This window comes from Fusarium musae, chromosome 1 (genome assembly GCF_019915245.1).
Source record: "Fusarium musae strain F31 chromosome 1, whole genome shotgun sequence".
NCBI lineage: Eukaryota > Fungi > Ascomycota > Sordariomycetes > Hypocreales > Nectriaceae > Fusarium > Fusarium musae.
In genome coordinates, this window is record NC_058387.1 from 2,062,075 (window position 1) to 2,085,799 (window position 23,725).

Genomic DNA, 23,725 nt, shown 5'->3' on the forward strand with positions numbered 1-23,725 from the left:
ATGTAGCGTTTAAGTGAACAGGGATTAAGGAGAAGTGGTGGGCGGGAGAGGGGCCAGGGGTCAGGGGTCCGACAGCAAGTCAAAACACCGCAACGTCGGCTGTCCCAGCATCTGCCTCATGTGGTATTCTCCTATGTCTCATGAGGGAGACTCGAGATAGAACAAGAAATTGATTACTGATGGCTGTCGACCGAGAGATAGGCGGAAGAGCCTCTTGTTGAGATGAAGCTCATCTAAGGGAACGACGAAGCAATTGTATTCTCTTGGATCTTCTCAAAGTTGAGTTGTTTAACTGGCTGTCCAGGGCTTCCTCTTAGATCCACGCGACATCACTCAATCCTTGTCACATCTCTCTCTACCCGCTTCCCATCTTCTCCCTCATGGCCGCTAAGCACGTTCATTGGCTTGTGCTCTGCATCTAACCGCCGAGGTCATCACCAATTACCAGCCTTCACACCACTGCGACATATGAGTTTATCGATCTTTGACCACACTAGCCGTCGCAACGGCCAATCATGGCATCTCAGAGCTGCTTGCACCCGCTTTAGCTCCAAGATGATGGACGTCGGTCTGTGTGACGAGCCGCTGCATCGCATAACTTTCACATCCTAGCTCTCTTCTCCCCGCCTTTCCACTTTCCATCGCACCGCTGGTCTTGAGAGTCACCCAGGCGCTTCTATATCGTGAGGCGAGTACGTGAAAGTGAAAGATAGCCCCGAGAAATGGCGTGGCTCGTGGCCCGACGGTCCATGTAGACCCTGGTTCATTTGTACATGAATGCATTGCATTGGCCTAGATTTTCATACCAAGAAAGAGGCGCATTTTGGCTGTCGTGGTTCTTTTCTTGGCCTTTTCTTAAAAGTCTCAGGCTGCCCTCCACTGCAACTTGCAGCCCCCCCCCAATCCCCGGTCCATCTTGAAATCTGTGTCTCTTGTAACGTCTCAGAAGACTCCTGAGTGTCACCTCGCCTGGTCATACAATCTTGCGACTACAATAACTTCGGGAAAGGAAGAAGCCGCTCTTGGATGAGACAGAATCAGCCTTACAATACCGCCACCGTCTCTCCCAAAGATAACCATACCGACAATTCTATACAATGTCGCGCGTGTGCTTGCCACGATTATAGACCATATAGTCGAGTGCGTGGATCTGCCAACCAACTTCCGCGACATCATCGGCTTCATAATCGTCCTCTAAACCTTTTGCCCGACGCCAACGTCTCAAACCTCGAGCTCGGCATCCGCTCTATCCTTATCCACCTCGCTCTCGGCTCAGCCTCAACCGTCGGGATCGACGACCTTAACACATTGGCTTATCCTTCAAGGGTCTCATCTCTTCCTTGATATCATCCGCCACTCGCCCGCCGTTCTTCTTCTCTCACCATTCGCTTCTTCCTGTCTGCTGGCCTGACAGAGTTACTGTTCGTTTTAATACTTTCGTTTTTTTCTTCTCGTCCGCTCTTTATACCATATCGCCGCTGGCCGGTCTGTAATATCACACCGAAAAAGGGACTATTGGCAGCAGTGTTTGGGTACTATACGAATAGACGACAAGTTCAACGAGGGAAAACGAGACTGGTTATTATCCGCAAGGAAAAAGAAACGTTTCGGGAACAAGTGAAGGGCATCTTAATCTGGGCTTGACAATCAACATCCATTCACCATGGGAAAACTCATCAAGAATCACTGGGCCCGTCTCATCATCTTGAGCGCCGCAGCTTGTAAGTTGACCATGGCCCGAGCCGATTGTTTCTTTACTTACACCATCTTGCAGATCAGATTGCGGCTGCCATAGAGTGCTTCTTCTGGCCCAAGATCTTCTGGGATTTCCTTACGCGCACCCTCGATGGTGCAGTGAGACCTGTGCCGGCTTTGCAGATAATAAATCTACTCCTGGGGATTGCCATGCTGGCTCTCGAATGGCCCCTCAACTTCGTCGCCGGCTCGGCTCTCCACCGCTCGCTAGAATTCCGACTTGCCATCCTTCCACTCACGGCACTCAGTGCTGCTCTTATCTACCAAGGCACAAACGCCGCTATCTACTACCTCATCGGCATGATCGTCTACTTCTGGGGTTACAGCGAAGGCGAGGTTAGTGGCAACCACAAGCCTTTGAGAAATCTACCTGTGACTAACATTGAATTTCTAGATGATCTGCGCAAAACCCTGGACTCTTCCTAATCGCGGGCGCAGCGGCGGCGGTACGCGTGCATAGTCGCAGCTTGCCATGATGGATGTATAATACTACAAAATACAGAACGGGTTATAGCATGACTTCTTGATTGAACACCATCTCTAAACCCCGAATCTTACAAAGAGACACTGTTACACATATACCCCTTTGCGGCGTTTGGCGATTCTTCATGATATACGACCATCAGACCATCAGTACTGCGTGTGTACGGCTCATCCTGCACCAAGGAGATTTTCCTTCCAGCATTGCGTTTGCGTTTGTATTTGCATTTCCCATTTTGCATGATCAGCGTGGAGGTGTTGTTAGACGAGGATACCATTGGAGAGGGTCGTACTGTTTACGGCCGTTTCTAGAGGAAGTCTTGAAATCAGGAGACAAGGAACTGGTCCAGTTGTGTAGCCTGGACGGGCCTGAGGACTTCCGGCGAGAGTCTGCTACAATCTCTGGAGCCAAAGCATCCGAAATATAGATCTAATACCACCAAAATGTCTTCAAATGTTCCATGTGTGTTTCCGTTATTGCTTCCTTGGATACCTCCATACATGTGTATTGAGCCAAGCCAAAAGGGATTCGGCTTGGTGATTCAAAACATAGTAGAAACAACTAAGAGTCCTCTAAATATGTCAAAACCGGATCTGTTTGTGGATTTTGCCAAGTGGTTGTATTGGCTGATACTTCGAAACACTCCTTGTCTAATAGCGTTCTTTTGGAACATAACTCCGCTACATATATACACTCCAACCCCTGTTTTTTTATTAGCAGGGTACCTACTTATAGGGATATAACTTTATTCTCCTTTATTAAATTACTATTAATACTACTATTTATTGCCTTAATATTAGTTATTATTTTATAAGGTAAATATACTTAATTAGGTAAATTTTATTTAATTAATTATAGCTTTATTTACCTACTAAAAGGCTCTTTTAACTTTTAAATAAAACTCTTTTTTATATATAGAATCTTTTTTATTTTATAAAATTAACTTTAATAGAATTTTCTAGGTAATTTTATTATATATAAACTTTAAATATTATTTATTAAAAAGATAAAATATCTTTATAGTAATATATAAGGTATAACTAATAAGGTCTTATAATAAAAATAATATAATATAATACTTATTTTTTAATATATTATATATAAGGTATTATATATAATACTAAAAAATATAATAACTTTAAAAGCAAGTCTTAAAGTTATATAATACTGCTTTTAACTTTATAATCTAATTAAATAAGTAGCTTTAATTTATAAGTATAAAAAGATATTTTCCCTAGCTTTAGTAAGCTAAAGGCCTTTTCTATTATTACCTAATTAAAGTAATTAATATTAAGGCTTTAACTCTAAAAGCTTAATTCTAAATAAGCTAGAAATTATAAAAACTATTTAAAAATACTATACTATATAATTAATATTAATAACTATAACTATCCTATTATAGCAGTTAATACTTATATAAATAGTAATTTAATTAATATTAATAATTTTAATATTAATAATATCTTTAATTTATATACTTTCTTTTAATATTTAAATATTATAAGTAAAAACCTACTATATATTAATAAATTAATACTAATATAATAAGTTAATTTTATAATCTTTAATTATATTATAAGGCTTCTAGATATATAAAATATATCTATTATATTAACTATTATAAGTAAATTAAAAGCCTTAAAAGACCTAGCTAATTACTTAAGGCAGGATTAGGATTTATTAATAAAGTAATAAGCCTTTATTATAGCTATTAGATTAAGTAGTAGTAATAGCTAATACTAGGTATAGTTTATAAAGTTAAAATATATAATTAAAGTAGTTAAATTAATAATATAAATATTATATTATAGAAATTAAGGGCTATTATAAAATAAAAGAAGGGAAGTAAAAAGGAAAAGAGAGGTAAAAAGGTAAATTATAAAATAAAGGTTTTAGTATTAGGGGAAAAACTATAAATATTAATAAGCTAAAGCTAGCTTAGTAAGTTAGTAATAAATTAAATTAGGTTATAAAGTAATATAAAGTAATATAAAGAATATAAATTAAAGGTAAATATAGCTAATTAATACTTAGGAAATATTATTTATAAAAAGTATACTTTTAAGTTTATAAAGATTATAATTATAAGATTAATAATTATTATAATTTAAAGGCTATAATAGGCCTTTAATTTAATAATCTAAGTATCTATTAAGCTTAAAGTATTAATATACTATTACTTAATATTTAAAAATAGTATTTTATTTTAGTATTAACTTTAAATAGTATTAAAATTAAAGTTTAAGTAATAGAATATTTTATACTTAAATCTAATTAGGCTAAATAATTGCTTATTTATTTAACTATTATAATTAATTATAAATACCTTTTTTACTAATTTTTATATTTATATTCTAGCTCTTAAAGTTATACTTTAAATAAAGTCTATAGTATTATTATTACTAATTTCTTAATTATAGCTAAGTAAAGGTAAAGATTATATACTTAATTAATTAATAGTTTAAGGTTATAAGCTATTTAAGTTTAATATCTTAACTATAATTAAGATTAGTAATATTAATTTAATAAAGTAATTAAAATAAAAAACTTATAAATAACTTAAGCTTAATTAGTTTTTTAATAATTTTATAATTATTATAATAACTTTATTAAGTAATAAATAAATTAAGAAAGGTTAAGGTTATAGGGGAGTTATAAACCTTATTAATTAAGTTTTATAGCTTTTTAGCTAATTAGGTAATATATTTATTTTAATTAAAGTTACTTAAGATACTATAGCTTAAAGGTAACTTTATTAATTAAATTTATTAAGATTTTAATTTAGCTAGAGACTTTATAGTTAATACTTTTATAGCTATTATTAAAATATCTAGGTCCTATTTATTAGTTATTATTAAGTTAAGGCTATAAAAAAAAATAACTTTATTTTCTTTAGTAATTATTTATTTTTCTATTTTATTTTAAAAATATAAATTAAATATTATTTTTTACTTAAATATTAATTATTATATATATTTTAAAGAAAAATTATAGCTATTTTAGAGACTTTAATAGGATACTGTGGCTTCTGATGTGGGGCTGTTACGCGCTAACAAAAATACAGGGGCTGAACTATACCTTGGGTCCACATCTGAAAGCCGTAGCACATGGACAAGGAGTATGATCCAAGATTATAGAATGAATGAATGAATACATATATACATATACATGATGGCAATATTTTCATTGCTGCATCAATAGCAGAGAGAACGAAACGGAGGATTTTAAGTTTGAAGCAAGTTGTGGAAATGGGGGATGATAAGATAGCCTGGTATGTTCAAAATCAAGCTAATGAAAATGGTTTTATTCGGTGATAAGTAGCGCGGGCAACTTAATCTTTCATGATATTACTAAATAGACCTGACTATTCAAGCATCGACCTAGTCAAGAGGAGGCAAGAAAGCTTATGACCATCATCCGACGTGGTGAAGAGACTTATATGAATTTAGTATAATTTATTAGATCTTTGGACCTATAATTTAGCAGCCTCGTTGCCCCGCGAGTAGTCAGTCAATCAAACAAAGAGCGCGAGATCAACCATTTCCTCTGTTTTCTTAGTATCATCATAAAGCGCTACACAAGTCGACATAGATTTCCATGCCACCAAACTTGGGGCAATGTGTGTGTGTGGATTAGATGGCGAAATAAATGCATTGCAATTCCCAAGGCTGATTGTATTTCATGGAGCACTATCATAAAATGCCCATCTCTCAGAGCATCAGACACTAGCTGACTCAATCAGCTTCAACATGATCGTGGCCCAGGCCAACTAACTTCCTGGTGACAACCCCATCAACTATTTCAGATGAGTCTTAGTCGTTCACCGATAGTACCGCTCACTGCAACATGAGCCCTTTCCTAGCAATTGCATGCCCAAAAATATGGCGGAGCCCCCTAACGCCTGCTGTCTGGTACATCGTGTGGAATGTTGTTTCTTCTAGTGGGAGATCATAGGGCCCTTGCTGTCGTTCTTGGGACCTTGACGCTCGGGGAACTGTACGGTCATGTTAGTCAGGCGGATGGGTAAGAATGTTTCACAGAAAAGGACCTTACCTCTACGGTCTGAGTGTCGCCCTTCTCAAGAATCTGCTTGATGACATCATCGTCGACAGAAGTACCAAACTCGTTCTCAAGAGCGGCCTTTGAAGCAGCATCGAGACTTCCCTGAGCTCCTTGGCTAATAGATTGTTAGCTTGTGTGTTATGGAATTGGGGATTGTTTTGGTGATGGCGGGCAGAGGGAGGCTGAAGCCATGATCCAAATGCCAGATATCTGGCAGCGTCAATGCGCCACAGACTATCTGTAGTATAATACATGACGCAGGGCTTCCATTTCCATGCTAGCCACGAGATTGAAGGGAAAAGATGAGATACAAAGCGGGGGTGGCTTGACTTACTTGTGTGTCAGGAAGATCTTGAAGGAAGAAATGAAGTGAGCAAGAGGAATGCTCTTGTCGCTCTTCCACTTCTGGTAGGTCTCAACATCATCAATGAAGATGATGAAGTCGTCGCTACCCTTGTAGTGGACCTTGGTCTGCTGAGTCTCGCCGCGAGCCATTGTGATTGTTTATTGAGTAAGGGAAGTGGTAGTGGTTGTATTGGTAGTGAAGATTCGTCAAACGATTAGAGTGAGAAGTCGCAGAGTGGAATTGTTGATAACTGTTTATCGAAGGATGAAGATGAAGATGAGGAGAAGAAAAGAAACGGAGTCGAGGAAGTGTGGTGCTACCAGAGGCTTAAAAGGAAGCTCCCGTCAATGTGAGGAGCAGTGACGAATGTGCCTACCACCTAGGTACCTACTAAGCTTGCTGGCTGAGGTGGAAGCTACTTATGTCATACGTCATAGCTGTGTTCTCCCAAGGCGGGCAAGTGGGTCGGTACGTACTTCATCGCGGGGCTCTCAAGGCCCTCAGGCGGAATAGGCCCCACTATAGCTTGCTCTGAGCATCAACACAGCCAATGAAGCAGCAAATCCCCGTTTGCTTGCCAGGCTCGAAGTTGCTTGTCTTGCTTCTAACTATTGTACACGCTCCTGCATGCTTGAATCCACCGCGTACGTCACCGAATTTTGAGCACGAGGAAGCAAAAGAATGCCTAAGCTAGGTAAGGTATCCTGAATAAGGTACCTACTACCTAGGTATCCAAGGCTGCCATGTTGATCGATCGCGTGCTCCTCACGCCAGCCTACAACGATTTTCTTGTAAGGGATTGGCCAAGTTGCAGCGGATCCCATGTTGTTCTCCCGTCTTCCATGTCAGTAACAAATCATCTTCTTTCTCATTGCCTTGGCAAACCATAATGCTTTTTATCCTGTGAATGCTGTCTTGGCTTTTTTCTCAATGGGGGGCATTTGCTTGATGCTTGATGCTTGATGCGGAGGATCCAACTTCGTGATATGTGCTGATTGTCCATTCCATAAGGCATGATTATGACATCCCACCAAACTCGAGAAAACTGATGGTTTGAAACCAAACAATTAATATCAGGCGAGAATCCCCCACCCTTAAAGCGCTATTCAGAAACCGCCGAGTTAGACTACATAAGCTTATCAAAGTAACCCAACGATCGACTAACGTTTGTAGGACATCGGTAACTTAGACTCCCATATCAGGTACTTAGTGATGCTAATAATAAAATCCAATGCCTACTTACCTACCTCCCTGGTATGTAGTTTCCCATCATCTTTGAACTGATAATACAGCACAGCTTTACTAGAGATGTATCAAGCGTCATAGCCGACTAGTGCCCTCATAACAGTTTCTTACCGAAAGAATCTGCGAATGCCTGTGCATTTCTTTTCGTTTCTCGAGCCTTTCTCCTTCCCCCATGGAACATCTGAGCTCTGCACGGCGGTGGCATCTGCCAAGCGAGACAGGTTCTCCTTCGCAACAGAGTGCGTTGCTGTTCTGGAACCACTTTGTGGAGAATTGATCTGGGGCCTGTTTGTCATACAGTCTTGTAGAGCTGGTGTGTTTTCTGCCTCGCTTTGCTGTTGCTTGTCTGAAATAATCTCAATCAAATTGAGAGGTTCGAGTTCGGATATCTGAGTGAGCTCTAGCCTCGGAGACATGTCCGATACATGATCATCTTCCTCACTTAGCTCTCGAGTCTCTGGGAGCGCTGAGCCTTTAGTTGTGTAGGAGTGTGAGCTCTCCTCACGACCAGTCTTGTCAAAGATGTCAAAGCCACTATCGCTCGAAAAACTTGTCTGGCGCGTCTGGTCTTCACTTGATAGGTCCTCGATCATTCTGCGTGACAAGCTTCCTGACCTCTTCGTCATGCTGGATACACTCAACTTTCTCATCACGGTTGATGCTGACCGCCTGATTATCTGCTCATTCCGCGCAATGTTCGTCATGCTAGGAAGGGGAAGAACATCTTGACTCCAGACGTCTGAGAGAAGCACCTCCAGCCGCGCTCTTTCACTTCGAGATGGTACCAGGACTGGCGTTCTGACCTTTGTTGACAACAAAGACTGTGAACGATGGAGTCTAGCTCCAGAGCTGATACCAATACTAGATTTCATGGTACTTGTATTCTTGAGAATGACATGGCACAGGGATGACTCGGAGCTTTCCACAGAGGCCTGACGCGTTGACAGACTCCTCGCGATACTTCCTACCAATGTTTAGTATGATCTAGCCTTTTCATTATTTGGAAAGAGTAAGCATACCAGGTCGTCCAAACACAGTGCCTAGACTTTGAATGTCAAGAGAGAGAAATATTTGAAGACCAGGAGATCTACCAACTGGCTCTAGGCACAGTGGTTGCTGCAACCGGGTTCGCCATTCGTTCTCCTCCCTTGACGTACAGGCCGTCATTACCACCTCGTAGAGTTGATGATCGCTCTCAAAAACAAGCTTCCATGAGAAGGGAGCTAGGTGGCATTGCAAACCTACAAGATATGTTAGTTCAAGTCTCGGTTATGTGTGACATGCCTTACCGCGCCCATTGTCAGCGTCTTCAACAGCTGAACAATGTACATCGATACAGGCCAGAATCGTATAGATAGGATCAAACTTTCCCCCAGAGGCCAGACAGAGGACGTCTTTGTAGAGCAAGCAGATCATATACTGACCGTCAATGCCGGCGGGCGACTGCCAGCATACATGTAAAACTCCACACAACTGAATGTGACCAAACGAACGAACCTGATTTTTCGAATGCGCATCTAGTCTCTCGAATATAGTCAGCAAAGATTCACCAAGGGAATATCTGTGAAGAATACCCTGTTTGGAAACACGATACGATCCTGCAATAGCCAGGTCTTTTCAAGAATGCCTTTCATCAAATGATCCTCAGTTGAGCGATTGATCTCAGCTGTGGCCTCCCGGAGCCTCATCAGCGTAGTTTCAACTTCCATGTGAGAGTTTGGACAGTCGATGACTGGGGTGCACCTCAGTAGCTCTGCAAACAAAAGGGGGTATTTGCAGATTCTTTGGATAGGCTGAGGCTGACATGTCAGGCAGTGAAACAGATATGATCAGATGAGCATACCTTAACAAGAAGATCACCTATGGTTAGAGCCTTTCTTCTATCGGACGAGGGTGATGGCTCCATGGTGAACGCGAAAGCCTCAAGCCCCTTCTGATGTAACTCCCATTCGGGGAGATTTTCTAGAGCTGAAGTGGCGTCTTTGATCATCATCTCATACTTCGCACCGTATTCCTGATACATGAAGAATCGATGCATCTGGATGCAGCATGTCAGCAATTCTCAGGCATTGAACTGCAAGACGGCGACTCACCCTCCTACTGAAAATCTTGGCCGCTTCTGCTGCTACCTGAGGCTCAGACAACACACCAGGCTCCTTTTCTAGTAACTGGAGGCTGCCTTGATCCCCTGAGACCATATCTAGGCTTGACCATCGGCGATGTCTAGTTTTGGGATTGTTTGATTTCGAGGAGGATACGATAAGATGATCAGCTTGGCTGTACTCAGAATCCGGAACTACCCTATGTAGTTCGCCGAGTATTTCTTCATGGAGCTGAAGGATTTGATCGAGATTATGGTTAATGGACGAGCGCAACCTCTCTGGTAAAGTTGGGAGAGCAGCGAGCAGGTTGATGTAGGTCTATTTACTGTCAGTTGGCCCAAGAGTAGTCATGGGCTGAGCTCACATGAATAAGGAAACGAATGTCACCAATATAACTCTCCTCCGTATTGATGAGCTCCTCGATGATCTGCCGGCGCCGAAGAGAACGCTGGACGGCAGCAACATCAATGCTGACCTTTTCGAACGGAATACTGTCTTCGGAAAACCTTGGGGCAGACAAAGAAGCTCGACTGCTGCGCTCAGTCCGCGACCGGCAATGTGAAAGGCGATGATGCCGGTGTGAGCGCGAGATGGCACTGGCACTAGCGATGCTGATACTCGCACTTTGGACTGCTTCGATGAAACCCAGCGAAGACCCAGAAGACGAGAGCCGGCGACTGAGTCTGTGGCGAATTGATCGCTGATAAGTTCCACTGCACTCGAGATTTTCCCATCCAGTATCTGGGGACCAAACATTTTCGTAGTCTCTTTGACTCACCCGGCGATGTAATGACTTCATCCACCTGGAGAAGGGCCCCCGAAGCTTGGCATTCTCAGCGAAGGTTTCGCTGCATGGGACCTCTTGAATAGTTTCGACTTGTATCTGCGGACAAGAAGGTCTCGCGCGTGTGGTAGTTGCTCTTTCGGAACTCGCTTGCTGGGCGGTGCAATTCAAAGCTGTGAATGTTTTGATATCATCAAGGTGAAGTTCATCCAATCTTGACGGCAAATGAATGCCATATAATTTGCGGAGGCTGTCGTGGGAATCAAATCGTGATATGTACGGAAAGCCGGCTGTCCAACTGAAATGCCTTGAACTGGGGATGCTACGAGAAACATCTGGCAAGGCTGAAGGGTTCACGAGAGCCATGATGAAAAGAGAGCGACGAGATAAAGTCCAAGAAATTAACAAAGTGCTGGTTCCAAGAAAGCCCAACTACACCAAGAAAAAGCGGCTTCAGACGAGTTGTCCAAACATGGCTGTGATGATGAATGATGAGGAAGATGTCATAAATGGAATAGACCAAGCATCAAAGTACTAAGAGTTCACAGCACCATAATTCACGGAGGGAAAGGCTGGGAAACTTCCAAGAGGTCACAACCTATCTACGGGCGTGCCTACCTTACCTGAGTACCTACCTACATTACTTACCTACTCTCCAAGGTGCAGGCAGGAAGGAGAGGACCGAGAGATACAGTATTTCGGGACATTCCTTCCTGGATGGCGTATTAGAAGAAGTCATGCAAGAGTGATGAGCAATCCTGCAGGTAGAATTCACCGAGAATTGTGTCCGAAAGCGAGAAAAAAAAAAAAAAAAGAAGAAGATCTCAGCCATCCAGTCAGGCGGTCTTGTCTGGCCACATTGGCTCAACCGAGATTCAACACCCATGATCCTAGGCTGTGGAATCGTACAGCCCGTGACGATGAGCCAGAGTATCGCGACTGAGAAGTGGTGATACAAAGAGGCGTCTGCATGGCCATTGGTACAGGGCGAAGCTGGAAGCACCAAAGACGGGAATATTGATGCCCGAGTCTAGGAGTTGTGATGCAACGAGACCAAAAGGTCAGTCGACGCAAGCCTCAAGATCAGAATATGCTTTGGTTAAACGATAGGCCAAAAGGGTCCCACGTTGTTTGAAGCCGACCAGATATTATGAGTTGTAGGCTGGCAGCAAACTCGCAATATTGACGGTCAAGGCCGAGGCAGCAGTCCAAGAATCCCGGGGTTCTTTTGATGTGGCGGCGAGAGTCTCAGAGATCAGCGGCTTGCTCATATATAAGAGGTTGGGGAGACTGAAAGAATCTGAGCTGTGTGATCATCTTGTTCGTGGCTTGCTGGAGACATGGACAGTGCATCTTGAAGAGCTCAACTTCTTGCCACGAAGTCAGTAAAAGAGTTATGGTAGTTTTAGGATTACTTGCAATTGGTCATTGATGTTGCTAAACAACAGATGATGTGTGTTATTGTGTTTATTAGTTATGAACTTGCCATTTGTATGTCGCATGTATCACAACCTAAGGTAATAACGCATTACAGTATCCACGTAACAGCCGAAGTGAATGATTTCCTTTCACTGCGGAATTTTAATGAGTCTGGTAGTGTGATGTGGAGAAGCGTGCCATAATGCACCGTATCTGACATCATGATTAAGGGCGATACTTGGCGGAGATAAAATATCATATGCAAGATCAAGCATATTAGATGACAGTGGTGTTTTATATCAATCATCTATGTCTGGAGAGTAAACTAGTCACGACATAAATGCTATTAGGGTTTAGGTATCTGAGCAATCATTACTTATGTTTCATGTGAAAAGAAAGGATCCAGAGAGTACCGCGCTTGGCCCTAAGTTGTCTACTACATAGACTTGAGCATGATGTCTTGTTCCCCCACGTACAGTAGAGGCTGTCATGACCGACCACCAATTTTTCTCAGCCAAGCCCCATCCCGAGTCAGTCGGCGATACCGGGCCGGGGTGGAATGGCTTTGACCTGAGAAGCTTACGAGCATCGCATATCTTCGTGGATAGATATGTAGTCAGTCTCCACCGACCCTCTGACTTACCCATACTCAACTTCAACTTCAATTGGTGAGAGCGGCTTATTCGGCAATCGACAACTTGGCATATATGCTCGGCAAGCAAAGACTCAACTTGTATCTGGTCGTGATGCAAGGTGTAAGCTAACTGGCTCGGCATTGTGGCGGTGCTCGCAGAGCTAGACCCAACCAAGGTAAAATCGAGCTGGGGTTTCTCGGCGGGAGAACACCTCAGTCTTGAATCGGTTTTCAGGGGACTGGTGCCTGGTTTTCAGGAGGTTTTACTGTTTACAGTGGTCCTCCCAGATTGTGGGGATGCGCTACCGTCACGCTAGAAGCCAGGAGAGACATGCCGACTGTCCGAGACGGAAACGAACACGTTGAGCTTTTTGATCATGGAGAAGCGCCTCGACTTGAGAACTTCCAACGCAAGACGGAAGCGGAAAAGTTGTCAGTCTCGCAACTCAGACTCTGACTACCTAGTTTTAGTATCTCTTAGTCCGATGAAGCAGGTTTCACAGCAGCAGACTCCACCATTAGTCAGAATAAAATCTATACTGCAAGGTTGGAGGTTGCCACGTGCGTGGGCCCTTTCATCGGCTTGCCTCTCTAGTCTTGACAAATCTACCCTTACTGTAAACTGTTCCATGACAGGATTGGAAACCGGCGATTACTATAGTTTATTGCCTCCGTGTCTTTTATCTTTCTCTCATACACTTTCTTTTTCTCGTACACGTGTTGTCCTTTTCTTTCTGACGTCTGCATTACCCTCCATTCCTTGCTTCAAGGTTAACGAGACCCTTTCTCTCTTTTTCCGCAAATCGTCTCGCTGTCAACTTCTCGGTATACAAACTTGATTCAGCTTCGTTCCGAGCGCTCGCGTTGCGCATCGCCTTCACCATGGAGAGCGCGTTCGCGAAACCAGTTGGCGATGTCCTCACCAACTTCAACGTCAACGAGGCTACAGGCTTGAGCGACTCTCAGGTCACCGAGCTACGTAACAAACATGGGCGCAACTGTACGTCAGATACTCTTCGTAACCCCACCACGTTTTTGAACTGTCTAACTTTTGATAGCTATTCCTGAGGAGCCTCCTACTCCTCTGTGGGAGCTTATCCTAGAGCAATTCAAGGACCAGCTAGTTCTCATCCTTCTTGGTTCCGCCGCTGTCTCTTTCGTTCTGGCACTTTTCGACGATGAAGAGGGCTGGAGTGCTTTCGTTGACCCAGTCGTCGTAAGTACAAACTCGCTCTTCGATTCTGTTCTTGTTGAGCAAACCATTGACCTGCCTTCCGTAGATTCTCACCATTCTCATTCTCAACGGTGTCGTCGGAGTCTCCCAGGAAAGCAGCGCCGAGAAGGCCATCGCCGCCTTACAAGAATACTCAGCAAACGAAGCAAATGTGGTGCGAAATGGTGGTCATGTTTCACGAGTCAAGGCCGAAGAGCTAGTCCCCGGTGACATTATCACAGTCTCCATTGGTGATCGTATTCCTGCCGATTGTCGAGTCATCTCTATCGAGAGCAACAGTTTCTCTGTCGACCAGGCAGTTCTCACTGGAGAGAGCGAGAGCGTCGGCAAGCGCGCCTCTACCGTTATCGAAGATGAGAAAGCCGTTCTACAGGACCAGACCAACATGTTGTTCTCTGGAACAACTGTTGTAACAGGTCGCGCCCGGGCAATTGTTGTTCTCACAGGCCCTAACACCGCTATCGGAGATATCCACGAAAGCATTACTGCCCAGATCTCGGAACCCACGCCCCTGAAGCAGAAGCTCAACGACTTCGGCGACAGTCTAGCCAAGGTTATCACTGTGATTTGCATCCTGGTTTGGCTCATCAACATTCCCAACTTCAATGATCCTAGCCACGGCAACTGGACCAAGGGCGCCATTTACTACCTCAAGATTGCCGTCTCCCTTGGTGTTGCTGCGATTCCTGAGGGTCTGGCAGTTGTTATCACCACCTGCTTGGCTCTTGGAACGAGAAAGATGGCTGCTAAGAACGCTGTCGTCCGAAGCCTCCCTTCTGTTGAGACCCTTGGAAGCTGCAGCGTCATCTGCTCTGACAAGACCGGTACTCTGACCACCAACCAGATGAGCGTTAGCAAGGTTCTGCATCTCAACGAAGACGGCAGCGGTCTCGATGAGCTCGACGTTGAGGGCACTACCTTCGCACCCCGCGGAGCCATCAAGTCAAACGGTGTTGTCGTTCAGGACCTCCCCAACTCTTCTGCTACCATCCGCCAAATGGCACAGGTAGCTGCCATTTGCAATGACGCCCAGCTTGCCTATGATTCTCGATCTGCCACTTTCTCCAGCATTGGTGAACCAACTGAGGGTGCTCTTCGAGTCTTGGTTGAGAAGATTGGACCTTGTGCCCCTACCGATACCCGCCCTGAAGATTGTGTCCATTATGCCAGCGCAGCCTACCAGAAGGAACTGCCTCGCCTGGCTACGTACGAGTTCTCCCGTGATCGCAAGAGCATGTCTGTCTTGGTTGGTAAGGGTAATGATAAGAAACTCCTGGTCAAGGGCGCTCCCGAATCAGTTATCGATCGCTGCACACAGACTCTCGTTGGCTCCAATGGCAAGAAGGTTGCACTCACCAAGAAGATTGCAGACCGCCTGATGAGCGAGATTGTACGATATGGTAACAACGGTCTTCGAGTCATCGCTCTCGCCAGCATCGACAAGGTGGCCGAGAACCCTCTTCTGCACACTGCTTCTTCTACCGAACAATATGCCCAGCTTGAACAGAACATGACTTTCCTTGGCCTCGTCTGCATGCTTGATCCTCCCAGAGAGGAGGTTCCTGGCGCTGTACAGAAGTGCAAGGATGCTGGTATTCGTGTCATCGTCATCACTGGAGACAACCGTAACACCGCTGAAAGCATTTGCCGCCAGATTGGTGTTTTCGGTCAGCATGAGGATCTTACTGGAAAGAGCTACACCGGCCGTGAGTTTGACCAGTTGTCCCCTAGCGAGCAACTTGAAGCTGCTAAGCGTGCCTCTCTGTTCTCCCGTGTTGAACCCAGCCACAAATCTCGACTGGTCGATCTACTTCAATCTCTTGGCGAAGTTGTTGCTATGACTGGCGATGGTGTCAACGATGCCCCTGCTCTGAAGAAGGCCGATATCGGTGTTGCGATGGGCTCAGGAACTGATGTCTCCAAGCTGGCTGCCGACATGGTTCTTGCGGACAGCAACTTTGCCACTATCGAGGTAGCCATCGAGGAGGGTCGTTCCATTTACAACAACACTCAGCAGTTCATCCGGTATCTGATCTCGTCCAATATTGGTGAGGTCGTCTCGATTTTCCTGACGGCTGCTCTTGGTATGCCCGAGGCTCTCGTTCCAGTTCAACTTCTTTGGGTCAACCTCGTCACCGATGGTCTGCCTGCCACCGCTCTGTCTTTCAACCCCCCTGACCACGACATCATGAAGCGTCGTCCTCGCAAGAGAGATGAAGCTCTGATTGGCGGATGGCTCTTCTTCCGGTATCTCGTCATTGGTACCTATGTTGGTCTTGCTACGGTTGCTGGCTATGCTTGGTGGTTCATGTATAACCCGGAGGGTCCTCAGATCACTTTCCGCCAACTCACACGCTTCCACCACTGCTCAGCTGACTTCCCCGAAATTGGCTGCTCCATGTTCTCCAACGACATGGCCAAGGCAGCTTCAACGGTCTCATTGTCTATCCTGGTCGTGATTGAAATGTTTAACGCCATCAACGCGCTGTCATCTAGCGAGTCTCTCCTCACTCTGCCCCTCTGGAAGAACATGATGCTCGTTTATGCCATCACTCTGTCCATGGCCTTGCATTTTGCTCTCGTCTATGTTCCCTTCCTTCAAGGCCTGTTCTCCATTGTGCCCCTGAACGCTTTGGAATGGAAGGCAGTTGTTGCCATCAGCGCCCCTGTTGTGTAAGTTCAACGTGCTGCTATTTCGTGACAGCCAGCTAACTTGATACAGACTTCTCGACGAGATACTCAAGGCTATTGAGCGACAGTTCTTCATGCAGACAACAACTGACATTTCCCTTAAGACAAAGAAGGAACAATAGAACTGTGTGGATAGATGGATCGGCGATGAAAAACTGGCGAAATGTCAGCATTGACTAGAATCTACATGTATCATATTCTGACCAGTTCGGAGAGCTGCGATTAGACCTAGACGGCCACATTGGCCTCCGATATAACGAAATCCAAATTTCTGTTTCCATGCCATTCAGTATACCAAGAAAGAAGTATCTAAGTAAGCAAACATCGGACAAGGGGCATGAGCGGCTTTTATATTCTTGACGTATTATACATGTATATAAATATCTATTTGCTGGCTGTATTTTCAAATTCAGATGTCATGTTTCTTCGTGGATCAGCTCACCAATAGCCTTGCTCTCCTCCATAATCTCTCTGGCCTCTGAGGCGGATACATCCATATCCTCCATGATCAATTGTACAGCAAGTTCAGCTACCAACACCGACTGGATAAAGGCTGCAGAACCACGACCGGCGATGACACGATCTTTTGTAGCATTCTCTTTCAGCGATTCACCAAACTCCTCCACGAGGTAATCGCACATGAGCTTGCAGCCTCTTGGGCCATAGTAACCTGGGTTAAGGTTACCCTCCTTCTTGAGTGACCTCGCCTGGCCTGTTTCGATTTTCTCTGCCAGAATATCACGGAAAAACGACTGTTTACCATTGACGATATTGGTCAAGTATGCCCGATGGTCATCCAGTCGGCCTTCAAGACGGCTCCAGTCGACATGAGGATAACCTCTTTCACGCCATGTGTCCAAGGCAGTTTCTTTCTTGTGTTTAGCACAGAACCTTGTTTGCATCAGCACGTTCAGTCTCCTCCCCTTAGAATAATCCTTGAGGGCCTGTTCCGACACGAGGTCCCCACACCACGGGCATTTCGTCATTCTATCTTCCAAACTGTTCTTGTCTGTAAGGGGCTCCTCGCTGATCGTTTCCGTGTCGCTAAGTTCATCTAGATCTGATAAGACTGGCGACGATGTACTACCTATATCGCTATTGCTGGTCTGCATCCCATCAATCTCGGCTGGCGCAACGAATGTGGGTGGCTTGTACTCGGGCGTCTTGGGTTGATCCTTTTGTTTCTTTGGGATGGCCACTGGTTTCCAGACACCTATTCGATTCTGAGACGGCGAGCACGACCCGCTCTGGCTGTTTTGTGAAAGCCTGGTGGTGGTGAGAACTACATGGCTTTTTGTTGGAGTAGTAGATGGACCGCGGCTTGTGGGTTTCGTTTCTGTGTTCCCTTTCTTTTTGGGGGTCCCCAAGTCATCCCGGGGTGCAGGTCTTAGAGAAACCTCCGACTTTGTGGGACTACTGAAAGATTCTTGTGAAACAGGTTTGAAAGTCGGCTTTTCTTCCGTCTGGGAGCTATGCAATACGCCGTCTTCTTCGGTCTTCTCATGTATAGGCTCGCCCTTTGTCACTTTTGTCTTCCCTATATACGGATTAATAAGAAAGTGACACGGTCGCCAGTTTGACGAACCTTTCTTCACTTGAGAACTTTGCGAACTACGAGAAGCTTGCGATCCTCGAGGTTGTGAGCTCCCATATTTTGCTTTGCTGTTGCCTGCATTGGTAAATCCCCAAGAGTTGTTGAAGTGATTCGCAGAGCCATTCCCGGATTTGCCTTCAACTTTCCTTCGTTTCACGCTCGAGGAAGATGTTTCCGCATGGCTTCCTGCTTTCAGTATCTTTTCTTCCTTTTGGTTCACTTTTCGAGTGATATTCCTACGACTTTTACTGCTACTCGGGTCGCGGAAGGCTGTGCGCTTGATATCTCCACGAGCTGAAGTTTCTGGTTCGGAATCATCAGACTGCTCGATTGGCGTCTGGGACTGAGAGCCACTTGGTCTCAGCCTCAAGTCTGCGGGTAAGGGTATATCGTCTTCAGCCTCATCTTCGGAAGACATGGGCGGAGCGTTGACATCGTCAGGTTGCTGTTCAAGCTTTCGCTTTTCACAGCCACGAATCTGGGAAAGAAGCGGCGGTGGCCGTTGGTATCTGCTTAAGCCCGTCACTCTGCCAGCCATTGCAGATCGATGCTCCCTTTGCGAAGCCGAGATGAAAATGTAAGGGCCTGGGAATGGACTTTAAGTGCGGTGGTGAGAGATTTGACGTTTAGACGCTTCTGAAACGAAGGTACCTCAAAGGCTAGAGCATCGCCATGAGAGGTTTCAAAGCAAGCAAAGCAAAGAAAGAAAGAAAGAAATCAAAAGAATGTGAGTGTATGAGCAAAGATTTGATACGGCAACTTCCTCCTTGAAACGACAACTTATCAACTGTGTTTGTTCCTTCCTTCACTGGCCAGGTAAGTTTCACTGAGACGTTGCTGGAATTCCCCACTCGCCCTCGGCGAGTCAGCGCGCGTCTGATTAAACGCGCCTGCGCCCTGCAACCCACCTCTGAATCCCTAGGGTCTAACGTCGTCAGGGGATCCAATAGGTAGGTGCACAGTGAAGTATTAAATTGGCGCTACCTGACGTACCTATGGATTGTTATGCTAATGGTCAATGCTTCAACCACTTCGGAAGCCGAAAAGGGATACAACTGGACAGTGCTTGGTTTCACTGCCATTTCCATTGTTGTCAGAAGCCAAGTACAAAGTGATACACCTTCACCTTACAATATCACAACAATTTTATGTCAGAATAAAGCCCTGTAACCAGAGGCCCTGGTCGACGTATCGGTTGCCTCCTACTCAAATCTCCCTTAGTAGTGGAAATGGCTCTTAATCGGAAGTACGCTGCTCTTCCAGATCTGGTGAGTTGTTACCTCTGGCACAAAGAGAGCTCAAAAGTGCTAATGACCCAACCTAGGATTCCGCTCCAGACATTTATGAGACGCCGGAACTCACAGATGACAACTCTACAGTCCCTGTGAGCTTCTTCTGGTTGCATATACGGTCGGTTGACAGTCATTAACGTGTTTCTAGACAACCACTGCTCGAACCCATTCGGACGACGAGTTCTACGATATCGAGGATGAGACACCTGGTATCTCCCGATCCAGGCTGCGAATAGATGAAGCGCGTTCTCGCTTTCTTCCCACTAACGTTGACGCGAACGGAGTCGACTTCTCGGACCGAGTCGACGGAAAACGCAAGGCGTACAAGGTGTCCAGTCGAAGACAAAGAATACTGCAGGACGGCACCCAGGAGCTTGGCGATCTCTCTGATGACGACGACGATGAGAGTCTAGAGCGCCGAATTGCCCGCCTGAAGCGCGAAGTGGAAGAAGCAAAGAACGAATATGCGAAGCGAAAGGCAGAATCACAAACAAAGGAAAACATTGACGCCACCACCGGTGACGACAGACTGGCTTCCCTCAGCCAAGTCTTGGACGAGATATCGCAACCCACCGGTCGGCCACATTTGATTCGGATTCCAGGGACGAATGCAACTTCAGATTCTGAAGAGAAGACCGAGGCACCTTCAGCAGAGGATGCAACTTATACTTTAATGTACGAACCGACGTATGAACAAAGCCATGCATTAGCCAAGGCAACTGATTTCGACCGTCGATTATTGATGCTGGAGCGGGGACTTGGAATCAATGCTTCATTGATGCCAGAGTCTGACGCTAGTGGTCTTCCTCGTGCAATTCTGCCTACTTTGGACTCTATGAACAAGCAAATTTCTACACTCGCCGAAGCTTCGACAGCCAATTTGGATGCAATCAGTCGGCGTGTACGAACACTGGCCCAAGAGCAGGACAAGCTGAATGACTCTCGGGAGAAGGCCAGATCATTGAGAGAAGAGCTTGGTCGAAATGGCTCCTCAGCTCAGAGTGAAGAGACTGAGCAGGAAGCCAAAATCAATGCCCTGTATGGCATCCTCCCTACGATTGAAAACTTGACTCCTATCCTGCCACCTCTACTGGATCGACTTCGTTCACTGAGAGCAATTCATTCGGATGCTGCCACTGCGAGTGAGACACTGGCCCGCATTGAGAAACAGCAAGCAGAGATGGCCACTGAACTGAAGCAGTGGAACGAAGGTCTTGTCAAGATTGAGGCGGCTGTAAAGGACGGCAGTATGTCCATTGAGAAGAATAAGCAAGTTATGGAGGAATGGGTCAAGGATCTAGAGGAGAGGATGGAAGAATTATGAATAACGATGCGCTGATCTAATACCCCAGAAGCTAAGCCAAGTAATTGACGAAACGAATCGATTGAGTTGTTGATAATCGAAGAACCAAAATGTATAATCTTTTTCACTTCAAATAAATCTCATCATTCATGTCTTTAATTCATTGGATGTGGTGGCCATCTCATACAATGGCGCCCCCAAGCTGCGCCACGTGGCTGAACTTGGAATCGGCCCAACTTTAGTCCGCTCGTGGGGTTAAGGGCTTTGCAGTTGACACACCAAATTAATTGATTTGGTAAACGAAAAAAAGTTCTATCTTCCTCCAGCTCACGTTCGCGACCACCGCCCAATCCACCCAAACTCCCAACAGTACGGCTTCTCCTCGACCCATCGCACTTTCTATTCTCATCCAGCTCACCAGTTCTTCAGGTCGCAACAATGGACGCCTCCAAGCAGCCCGTCAAGCTCGTCAAGGTCACCCGAGTTCTCGGCCGAACCGGTGCGTCTCTCCCCGAAACTTGATATCGATGAAGCAAGATATCAAAAGGATCGAAACGAGGGAACGAAGAAGGAATTTTCTGACTAGATGGATAGGTTCTCGTGGTGGTGTCACCCAGGTCCGCGTCGAGTTCATGGACGACCAGACCCGATCGATCATCCGAAACGTCAAGGGCCCAGGTACGATTTGATTCTCGAAGCCTTCGTCAGCGCACAAACGAGGGCTCGGAGTAGGAATGCAGGATTACAAATGCTAACGTACAACCACCACAGTCCGTGAGGACGACATCCTCTGCCTTCTCGAATCCGAGCGTGAGGCCCGAAGACTACGATAAATGTGCATTCTGGGGGAGCATAGGGTTCTCGAGAAAGACGGTCAACGACGGATGGTCTATGCATGCTAATGCTATGGCGTGCGCGCCTTGTATTGGGACTGGGACATTGACCTGGAGCTGCACATGACACTCCAGTTTCATTTGTTAGAGGAGTCACACGGACGGATCTGGTCTGGCATAACGAAAAAATTCCAGAACAGTTGTTCTTCTACATTATTGGAATCCGAAGAAAAGTGAAATTCATTTCTTGTTTTCTCCGCGGTATTCTCCCACTGTGTCAGCAGCTCCGATCCTTTCGAAGCTCAGCTCAGCTCAATTCAGGCCAGAAAAGATCATACCGGGAGTTCTCTAATCAACAAGTGCTATGCAACGATCTCAACGACCTCGGAACCTCAGCGTTGACCTGGCAACTGGAGATATTATACCTCTTTTTCTGTCTCTGATATTCTGCGTCTCCATAACTAACCTCGCTTCACATCGTGAATTCTAGTCACGTGCACCTTTTCTGATCTCAAATTAGGCGGGGCGACCAGAGCAAATCTTAAGAAGTCTCCTTCTTCCACCTACACCAATTTGCTTCCCACAACTCAAACGCTCTCCCAACTTCCTTGGTAAGTCAACGCATTTATTCTTATGCAATTCTATTTGGAATGATGTTTTTAGCATGTATTACCTGAAACATACATTGATGTACCTTTTATCACCAAGATCTCTGACCCAAACTCTCATCTACCACTTGTTTTTGAACTCTGTTTCTGGCCACGGGCTAACAACCAACAAAGAATTTTACAGGCGCCTGCCTTCCATAATGTCTTCAATCCCCAGGCCTCCAGCCGGACATTTCAATGTCCTTTACTTTGCCAGTGCTAGCTCTTTCACTGGTAAGGACTATGAAGCTTTGCCGGCCACGATGCCACTCAACAAGCTCTTCACCGAGCTCGAGTCCAAGTATCCGGGCATAAAAGCCAAGATCCTCGATTCTTGTCTAGTCACTGTCAACCTTGATTATGTAGACTCGCCTAGTGAGGAGGATGCTTCAGACACAGTGATCCAGGAAGCAGACGAAGTGGCTATTATCCCTCCCGTCAGCTCCGGCTGAAGGATATCGAGTGTCAGTTGCAAATATCGCTCGGTGTCTGTCCCGTGACTCGTCTGAACCTCGTAGTCGTGGGTCGACCCTCGAGATTTTATCCTAGGGACCTCCATTATCCGGCCAGCGTCCTGGTAGTAGGGGCTCAAGTTCTCCAGTTCGTAACCACGTCCTTGCCCAGCGTTGATTCCGTAGCCGCCACCAACCAGGATGCTCCTTGTGGTACTGCCACAACCATCGGATAGCCATCACAAGGCCGACCATGAGCAAAACAAAGACCAGTGTCGATATCATGGTGACAATGGCAGTGAGACTCGTGATTGACGAAACCTGGCACCCGAGCGGCCTTGTCCGTAACTCCCAGCGTTCAGCCCAGTGTGGACAGACATTCTCGTTGTAAGCTGGTGCCAGCAGCGGGATGTTGCTGGTATTCGGCACACATGACCATGTCTGCGAGTTCGATAAGTATGTACAAGCTGATGCGATATGGTTTGTATATGAAAGCCTACAAAAGGACACCAGCCACACTGTGAAGCTGCAAGACAACCTTTGCACGTCTGATGCTTCCAACATCTTAGGAAGTGTTCTTCATCATGATTCCCATAAAGGGTGAAGTTGGCTCGCGCAGCCTGAATTTCAGGTTGAGACAACCGCAAAAACTCCATAGTCTTTGATTAAAGGCGAAATTCTAATGATGTATCAAATTGACTATAACGGCGACACCAACTTGAGTTGATGTGCTTATCATAAACTCAAAAGAGGCTAAGAATTGAGGTTGTGCGGGGAAGCATCATATGTCAACCCCTGTAGCCAAACACACACCGTTTGAAATCGATGCCTTAGGACTATCTACTCTTAGC

The 23,725-nt window shown here is 45.3% G+C and overlaps 9 protein-coding genes across 9 annotated transcripts; 5 read left to right on the plus strand and 4 right to left on the minus strand.

The window, feature by feature from the left end:
* Positions 1 to 1,663: 1,663 nt before the first annotated feature.
* J7337_000623 (uncharacterized protein) lies at positions 1,664 to 2,215 on the plus strand (the record flags this gene model as incomplete). Its single annotated transcript, XM_044818371.1, has 3 exons — positions 1,664 to 1,721; positions 1,775 to 2,091; positions 2,150 to 2,215. 3 exons carry the CDS (start codon positions 1,664 to 1,666, stop codon positions 2,213 to 2,215), a joined length of 441 nt encoding a protein of 146 aa, XP_044686073.1.
* A 3,958-nt stretch (positions 2,216 to 6,173) lies between these two features.
* On the minus strand, positions 6,174 to 6,793 carry J7337_000624 (uncharacterized protein; the record flags this gene model as incomplete). Its single annotated transcript, XM_044818372.1, has 3 exons — positions 6,174 to 6,230; positions 6,290 to 6,413; positions 6,633 to 6,793. The coding sequence occupies 3 exons, from the start codon at positions 6,791 to 6,793 to the stop codon at positions 6,174 to 6,176; spliced, it is 342 nt and encodes a 113-aa protein (XP_044686074.1).
* Positions 6,794 to 7,957: 1,164 nt separating this feature from the next.
* J7337_000625 (uncharacterized protein) lies at positions 7,958 to 8,515 on the minus strand (the record flags this gene model as incomplete). The annotated part of the gene is given in 2 exon segments (XM_044818373.1): positions 7,958 to 7,982; positions 8,001 to 8,515. 2 exon segments carry the CDS (start codon positions 8,513 to 8,515, stop codon positions 7,958 to 7,960), a joined length of 540 nt encoding a protein of 179 aa, XP_044686075.1.
* Positions 8,516 to 8,750: 235 nt separating this feature from the next.
* J7337_000626 (uncharacterized protein) lies at positions 8,751 to 9,912 on the minus strand (the record flags this gene model as incomplete). The annotated part of the gene is made up of 4 exons (XM_044818374.1): positions 8,751 to 8,853; positions 8,909 to 8,929; positions 9,387 to 9,406; positions 9,733 to 9,912. 4 exons carry the CDS (start codon positions 9,910 to 9,912, stop codon positions 8,751 to 8,753), a joined length of 324 nt encoding a protein of 107 aa, XP_044686076.1.
* Positions 9,913 to 13,710: 3,798 nt separating this feature from the next.
* Positions 13,711 to 16,875, plus strand: J7337_000627 (uncharacterized protein; the record flags this gene model as incomplete). The annotated part of the gene is made up of 4 exons (XM_044818375.1): positions 13,711 to 13,828; positions 13,887 to 14,044; positions 14,109 to 16,735; positions 16,785 to 16,875. The coding sequence occupies 4 exons, from the start codon at positions 13,711 to 13,713 to the stop codon at positions 16,873 to 16,875; spliced, it is 2,994 nt and encodes a 997-aa protein (XP_044686077.1).
* A 294-nt stretch (positions 16,876 to 17,169) lies between these two features.
* Positions 17,170 to 18,885, minus strand: J7337_000628 (uncharacterized protein; the record flags this gene model as incomplete). The annotated part of the gene is made up of 1 exon (XM_044818376.1): positions 17,170 to 18,885. One exon carries the CDS (start codon positions 18,883 to 18,885, stop codon positions 17,170 to 17,172), a length of 1,716 nt encoding a protein of 571 aa, XP_044686078.1.
* A 691-nt stretch (positions 18,886 to 19,576) lies between these two features.
* Positions 19,577 to 20,963, plus strand: J7337_000629 (uncharacterized protein; the record flags this gene model as incomplete). Its single annotated transcript, XM_044818377.1, has 3 exons — positions 19,577 to 19,615; positions 19,672 to 19,731; positions 19,788 to 20,963. 3 exons carry the CDS (start codon positions 19,577 to 19,579, stop codon positions 20,961 to 20,963), a joined length of 1,275 nt encoding a protein of 424 aa, XP_044686079.1.
* A 417-nt stretch (positions 20,964 to 21,380) lies between these two features.
* Positions 21,381 to 21,775, plus strand: RPS28 (40S ribosomal protein S28; the record flags this gene model as incomplete). Its single annotated transcript, XM_044818378.1, has 3 exons — positions 21,381 to 21,441; positions 21,537 to 21,620; positions 21,714 to 21,775. The coding sequence occupies 3 exons, from the start codon at positions 21,381 to 21,383 to the stop codon at positions 21,773 to 21,775; spliced, it is 207 nt and encodes a 68-aa protein (XP_044686080.1).
* An 808-nt stretch (positions 21,776 to 22,583) lies between these two features.
* Positions 22,584 to 22,874, plus strand: J7337_000631 (uncharacterized protein; the record flags this gene model as incomplete). The annotated part of the gene is made up of 1 exon (XM_044818379.1): positions 22,584 to 22,874. The coding sequence occupies one exon, from the start codon at positions 22,584 to 22,586 to the stop codon at positions 22,872 to 22,874; it is 291 nt and encodes a 96-aa protein (XP_044686081.1).
* Between the last annotated feature and the right edge of the window lie 851 nt (positions 22,875 to 23,725).